General features: G+C 37.9%; 2 protein-coding genes across 2 annotated transcripts in view; one reads left to right on the forward strand and one right to left on the reverse strand.

Annotated features, from left to right (window-relative positions):
* The window catches only part of LOC137968951 (DNA helicase MCM9-like), a 14,293-nt gene extending 11,285 nt beyond the window's left edge, over positions 1–3,008 (reverse strand). Inside the window, exon 1 of the mRNA XM_068815434.1 lies at positions 2,501–3,008. Within this exon, the coding sequence (XP_068671535.1) occupies positions 2,501–2,915 (415 nt within the window). The 5' untranslated portion in view covers positions 2,916–3,008. The remainder of the gene's footprint in view (positions 1–2,500) is intronic.
* Positions 3,009–3,063: 55 nt separating this feature from the next.
* Positions 3,064–7,500, forward strand: part of LOC137968952 (aladin-like) — a 21,368-nt gene continuing 16,931 nt past the window's right edge. Inside the window, exons 1-5 of the mRNA XM_068815436.1 lie at positions 3,064–3,231; positions 4,318–4,454; positions 5,391–5,446; positions 5,690–5,781; positions 6,935–6,981. Of these exons, the coding sequence (XP_068671537.1) occupies positions 3,103–3,231; positions 4,318–4,454; positions 5,391–5,446; positions 5,690–5,781; positions 6,935–6,981 (461 nt within the window). The 5' untranslated portion in view covers positions 3,064–3,102. The remainder of the gene's footprint in view (positions 3,232–4,317; positions 4,455–5,390; positions 5,447–5,689; positions 5,782–6,934; positions 6,982–7,500) is intronic.

The raw sequence follows: 7,500 nt of genomic DNA on the forward strand, positions 1-7,500 counted from the left end.
TGTCTTGATTTCAATGGGAATGTTGGGCTTGATGTTCTCATTAATGTTAATTTTCATCTGGTTCCACTCTGCAAGTAATTTGCTACTTCTGGTCTTCTGGGAAGCATCGTTATCGGCCTGGTAAAAGTGTTGAGCAAGAGTAGCTATATCCCTGTTCCCATAGACATTGAAGCCCAACTCACTGGTTTCTGGCACAGCCAAAAAAGAAAAGGAAGTTATCTGTGAACTTGTTGCAGCTTTTCACTTTCAATTCTCTGCCATTTACGTTTTAAAGCGTTAGAATTTTGTTGTGAACTACACTGTGCTGTAAATTACATGATAAATCCAGATATAAATTACTTTCCGATTGCCATTCAAATGCTTGGCAACAAAGTGACATTTTTTTCTGATACTCCGATAAAAGCCATGAACTTTTCCACTTTCACAATTGAAGAAAGATCGGAATGATGTTTGCGTTTAAAATAGCGGGAAGTGAGTATGGTGGGCATGCTAAACAAACAGTTTTCAACCTTCAAATTATTTTTGGGGAGTCTCTTTTTGGGCGTTCTTTTTGCTTTTTTTTCCTGGTCAGTAACAAAACAAAAATATATTGTCCATCTGGAATGGAGACGGACAAACCTCCAGAGGAGGTGGCTCGATGAACCGGCAGCAGGCCGGTTTTGGTGACATGATTGAAAAACAAGAAAATGGAAGTCTTTCAGGGAGGAATGTACCTTGGTTAGGAAAAACTCTGCAAAGGAGCCAATTCGACTACTCAAAGACTAACTAGTTGATCCACCCATGGCCAGGAGTCAATCTGCCCGATATTATTATACTACTGTAACAGTCAATTTGCCCCACATGATGTTATACAACATTAAAGTCTAAGCACTCATTTTAATGACTTAAGTTAAGTACTCACTGACAGATTTTAAGTGGCACTGTCACGGATGTGGATGCATCAGATTTTTTAATCGAAACTTGAAAAATTCAACCTGAACATTTCAAGTTTGGACAGGTGCAGACAATATGGTGACCACTGTTGCACGCAAAGTTTTAAATACTCAGTGCACAAATAGTGATTCAATCTCCTCAAGAAAGCAAAGCAGAGCAGTCAAAATGCCAACACAGCATCCACAATGAAGAGACATTTTTTAAGGAATGAATTCATGAGAAATTCAATGTACGATGTAACCGAAGTGTCAACCGTTTTGCCATCAACAGGGATCGAAGTCCATCTCGGTGGCTCATTTGCAGCTAGTCACTTAAATATCAGAGACCACCATATCATCGTTTGTTGAAAAACATTTACTACCTTCGCTGACTGAAATGTGTATCAATTGAATATTTTGAAAAAAAAAACCTGCATGCAGATGAGTGTAACTGCACAAGTCTTTGTTAATGTAAAATCTATTACCAGTAAGTGTCACTCTCAGGGGTCAATGGGTTAGGAATAATAATAATTTAGGGTTGGTTAGCTCAGATATTTAGTTCAGAATAATGTGGGGGGATTTACTCTGGTTGATGGGAGGCAGATCGGACAGTAATAGACCAGTTCACGCTCTTGAGTGCATCATGGGTAATCAGGCCAACATGACAGGAAATTAAAAGGTTTGTATGAAATTCAAAGCAAAATAAACTGTCCATGACTCTACTTTTCTAGACTTTTTCCTTAATAAACCGAACAAATAAGTTCAAAGTTCACAACTGAGATGGACTGGAGTTGGTATCTATTCTATGGAATTTGGACCTAAATATTGCTTTTTTGTCTCTTCACATTCTCTGTAATTTTGTGCTTTTGGAATTACTGGAAATGTATGTCAGAAACTTTGTTTACTAGAATAATTTCTACAATAGCCAATCTCTCTAACTTTATTTTGCCACGGATGTCTTGAAAACAAAGACCGCTAATACCTAAGACCCCTATAAACACCCTAAAACTTGAAAACGAAGTTGCAACCCAAACCCTCAATTTGGCTAACCCTAGGCCTAAAAACCAACTTTAAGCCTAGTTACGCTTAGGGTCAGACAAAACTGAAGGTTTTGGGTTACTTTCTTCATTTTCGAGTTTTAGGGTGTTTATAGGGGTCTTAGGGATCTCTGTTTTCAAGACACCCATTCTGCCTCACCTTTGAGCGAATATCTTCTGTTTTGGGAAAATAAAAAAAAGCAAAATTGCATATCATGAAGTGACTTTTCATTGTTTTGAACTTCCAGGCAAACCTTTGAAATTCTCTTCATCTTACCCTGATTACCCATGATGCACTCAAGAGCGTGAACTCGTCTATTCACCCAAACTCAGGAAAATCCCATGCCACAGTAGTTCCTCGATCCAGCACAAACCAGGGGCCACAGAGTACATGAAAGTGGGGAGGAAGGGGGGGGGGGGGAAGGAGGAGGCAAGGTTTTCGTATGGATCACGGAAGTATGAGGGGAGGGGAGGTTAGCAAAAACAATACCATGGGAAAAAAGGGCCCCTCCCTCTCCACGGCCCCCGCAGACATAATTTTTTAAATCTCACCTGAAACAGCAAGGAATCGACCTATGTCCGAGGACTTTGGAATAGTGTCCCTGCGGAGCTCTGGACAGATGGGCAGATTGGACAACCGAACATGCATGTTCGATTTAAAGGACATAGAGACTTGGGTTGCATTTTCCTGCATGATGCTCACAGCTGCCTGCGATAGTGCACTGTCAAATAACGGAAGCATCTTGTTAGGCTCCGCTAACAATTTCTGGCTGACCTCTATGCTGGAATCGAAGAGCTCTAACGCATTCACTACTACGCTAAATTGTTCGGATAGCTCTTCCGAAAGAAGGATCCTTGCTATGTCGTCTTTGTGGTGTTCTTGAAGAAATGCCTGGAACACTGCGATATGATTGTCTTCTGCACTTTCAGACCTTGCAGTGGACATTGTTATATTACTTTGAGACATAAATTACAGCGATCAAAGTAGATTTTTGTGATTTCTTCGCCGTTATCAGTAAGTAAAGTAAATGGCCGTAAAATGTTACAAATTAGGCGCCATAACTGATGAAACGTTCCCAGGCTCTCTCGACCCACTGCAAACGCCTGACATAAAACTGATCTTCCCGCTCGCTCGGGGCTTCGATGTGTGAAAAATGTCTTCGTTGTCTGTTTTTCCGCCTCCTCCCGTAGAGGGAGAAATAACTTTGTGTGAATTCAATGCCAAGCTTATCGCTGAAAGTTCCGAGACAGCAAAGCTGTCGAAATATGTTCCTGCTACTCAGGTACATGGCTTCTGATATGCTGGATTTCTTATTTACTCACGTTTACTGTTGGTAACAACATTAGATTTGTTATCAGTTTCTCTCTACCATCTGGCCAAGTAGTATCATTCAAAAAACTTAAGACCTTCCTTTTTATTAGATTTATTGAGAGTAACTCATTATATTTTTAATTTTTAGTTTTTAATTTTTATTCCTAAATTTTATAATTGTAGTTTTAGAGATAATTTTGTAAAGCGCCTCGGACAGGTAATGGATGTGAGCGCTATATAAATGAAATATTATTATTATTATTATTATTATTATTATTATTATTATTATTCAACTGGAATTTTGTACTAAATTTGGAGGTTTGCATGTGACGTCATCACCGCCATGTTGGTGGACGAAAAGCTTCTTTTGTTCGCTCCCCCCCCCACCCTCCCCCCCTTCCGGGTTGACGAATAAAATCGTCTGGCGTTAGACGGAGCAAAATTTTAAGTGTCACTCTCAGGGGTCAAGGGGTTAAAGGTAGAATATCATGTGACACAGGGTCTTCTTTTGTAGAATAGGGCTTCACTCAGGGGTGGATCAAGTCATGCTTCTAATCACTTAAAAGAAATTGTGTCTATAAGAAAAGAGCTTAATTGCTAAAACATCGGTTTGGGCAGGAAAGAAAAGGAAAGGAACTTTATTTAAGTTGTCTACATGCGGTCTTCTAGTGCTGAAGCACTAAATTGGGGACACTGTGAACTGAGGTCAACAAATTAATGCAAATCATTTGAATCAAATGTTGGTTTTTTAGGAGAGGGGAAAACCAGAGTATCCAGAGAAAAACCTCTCATGCAGAGTAGATAACCAACAAACTTAACCCAAATATGACGCTGAGTCGGGGAATCAAACCCGGGCAACATTGGCTGGGAGGCGAGTGCTCTCACCAATGCGCCATTCCTGCACCCCAGGACCAATAATGTTACTGCTTTTGTTTAGGGACGGCTGCTACTCACTATGACTTATTGTGAAAGTCAATGATACAATTTCACAATTTATAAGGTAGATGTCATTGAAGTGGGTTAGGCTTGTTCATTGGACTTTTTAACTTCTCAACAGGGTCTTAATTACCCTTGTATTGGAACAAACACAGAGAGCATAAGAACATCAAAGAGTCTGTCAAAATTGACAGATTCAGAGTGGTGCCCATTTGTTCAGACAGAGGAAAATACCTATAAAAAGCTGCTTAACATATGGTAAGTTTTCATGATGAAGTTACCGGTACATGTACTATTGATCAACATCTGGTCAGGTGGGCTTGGATAGACTTGACTTTATCACACCATCTGTTATGATCCATCATCAGATTTGGGAGATTATGAGGTTGACATCCAGTAACCTTGTAAAGTTGGTTAAGTGTATTGTAGCTTAGCAACATCCAAGCTGGACCATGGCAAGGGAACTTCGATTACCGGCCATAAGAGCAGTAAGTCACTTGCCAGCTCCTGTTTGGTTTTTGCAGTGCTCAATGTCCAGCACATCTCCTTCTGCATTCTGTGATTAAATGTATCTCAGAATTAAGCCCCAAGAGGGGTCCCACTGGTGAGTAAAATTATCTGACCCCAGTTGTTCAAAGGGTGGATAGCGCTATCCACTGGATAACTCAATATTGGTTTTGCTAGTGTTTACCCGCTGGATAGTGAAATCTGGTGGATAGCGTTATCCACCTTTTGAACAACCGAGGCCTGGTGTGAGACAGAGCAACTATAAGTGGCAATTGGGAGTTAAATGGTTGAGTGTAAGAAAAAGTGTGATAATCTCATCCTCCTTAACTATCCCAGATACATGTAGTGTGCCTGCGATCAATTATCATTTAGCAGTAAATTAGCACACTTGACACTTGATGTGCTCTCATGCATCATTCAGTTGCTAAAAGGTACAGAAAATATAATATTTCTTGTGTTTTTTTCTCTTATTAATGTTATTATTATTATTTTTTGGTTCAATATATATTTTTTACCAATGAGGAAGCATTACAGTTATAATATTAAATTATTGCAGTAAAAAGATGAAGGCATTACACTTACAGTATAACCTTCAAATTCAGGTAGAAAGAAGTAATTTATTATTGTTAGGTCATAGGTAAAGCACAAGAATTTGTGAAAATAGAATAATATTATTCTGTTCTAAAGGCATTCCAAAGGATTTTCTGAAATGCTGCTTGAAATCAAGAAGAATAAAGATGAAGGTACTCTCAATTTGTGCTTCAGTTTTTACTGGGTCATTCAACTTTTATGCCGTAGTAGATATCAGGGCTTAAATTCTATGCGAAAAGTTATCAGTCTGATGATGATAATAATAAATCATACATGTATTAATTATTTCATTATTTCATGTTCCTACACTGGAACAAAATGTTTTTTTGTTACGGTGTTTTTTGTTTAAAGTATTTTTGTGATGCATTATTTTTTTCCTATCCTATGGATCCAAGTTCCCTCCTGGCTTTGGCATCTGAGTGGTGGTACTAGTGCTGTCCTTGTGTGGTTTTCATCCTTCTATGGTAAAATTTTCCCCCATTTGAATGTAAGTCTGTCCTCAATAGCAGATCAAAAGGGGCCCACACATTCTGTTTAATATGTAACCCTGGGCCTGGTTGTTTGAAAGCCGATTAACTTAATCCAGTATTAGCATAAACTTTTGCTTCACGTTTTCAACTTTTTGGTGGAAGTTTCTTTTGCTTATTTTTGCTTTTCAAGATTAAATTCTTCTAATGTAAAGTTTTACTGAAAATCAGCATTGAACAGCATTTGGGAGTAGAGAAATAAACTCCGTGGTTAATTGTTAATCTGGGATTAGCGTTAATCAGCTTTTGAACAACCAGGCCAGTGATACCCGGTAATTAATTTTTGTGGAAGATGTTTGGTATTAACCACAATGTGTTATTATCCACAACAGGATAATTTGGTAACTTATATATTAAGTTTAAAAAAAGTCAAATTTTCTTGAAAAACGAATACAAAAATACTAGTAAATTACATTAACCCATAGACGCCCAGGGGTTCTCCATTGACGAGTAAAATCGTCTGGCGTTAGACAGAGTAAAATACTAAGTCTGGCCTGTTTAGGCCTGTTTGCACATCAAAGGGTTAATGGGGACATTTTTCAGTGAGCACTTGATTAAAAATATAACCACAAAATAATGTTGTAAGTTGGTTGAACAAACAGATATTGTGGGCGCCCTGTGTATGTTGTGGTTCAATCATGTTTTTCCTTGAGGGCCTCCCAGGGAGGGAGGGAGGGGGGAGCTTTGTTGAACCCTTTAAATATTTCCTTGTGTTCCCCAAATTACTTTCAAACTTGTTCCCAGCTTTTTTATCCCTAAAATAATTGTTTTTTTTACCTAAAATATTTTGACATTGTTCCCCTGTTCTAAATAGTTCCCCTGGGAGGGCTTCTTCCTTGGTTTTAAATTTTTCAAACCAGTTCAATTTTGAGTTTTCTTTGCCTATATTCATCACCATACCTGTAGTGTAATCTGAAACAAAGGAAAATCAAAGTTGAACTGTGCAAGTGCATGCAATTTAGAATCATGATTTAGTTTTCTTGTTGTGTGACAACTTACAATAACTGCCTTTTGACAAAAGGCAGGAGAATACTTCCTATTATTTTTATTTCGTTATGGTAATTAAGTGAAAAGAGTTTATGACATAATTTAATTTACATGTTTTTTTTTCAGTTATCAAGAGAAGAAATGATCTGTGCATTTTCTGCTGTTTCATCTTGGTAAGTTTAAATTAGACAGCGATTAAATGCCTGAATTCCATATACCCTGTTGTAATAACTAGCACTGTTTTAATAATAATAATTTATAGTATAATTATTTAATATTTAGCTTGGAATCAGGCTCCCAGTGGTCACACCGAAACACCAAAACAGCGAAACGAAGCACCAAAACACCAGACATTGAATACTAACCAACAAAAATTTGGATTTGAGATTAAATCTCGTTTTAGGCCTAATTAGGTCTAAAACGTTATTGCTCTTAATATCAGTCTTAATCTGAATCCTAATCTTAATCTCAATAAATTAGGAGCAATAATGTTTTAGGCCTAATTAGACCTAAAACGATATTTCATCTCAAATCCAACCTTTTGTCGCTTAGTATTCAATTGTATGATGGAGTCATACATGAAGTTTTGATGCTTCGTTTCGCTGTTTTGCTGTTTTGTGGTTTAGTAATGCCCCTAAATCCCTGGCTGTCCCTTCCGTTAATAACACGAAAGGAAAAGTACTTTTTTTTCT

The sequence above is a fragment of the Montipora foliosa genome, chromosome 8 (assembly GCF_036669935.1).
Source record: "Montipora foliosa isolate CH-2021 chromosome 8, ASM3666993v2, whole genome shotgun sequence".
NCBI classification, from domain to species: domain Eukaryota; kingdom Metazoa; phylum Cnidaria; class Anthozoa; order Scleractinia; family Acroporidae; genus Montipora; species Montipora foliosa.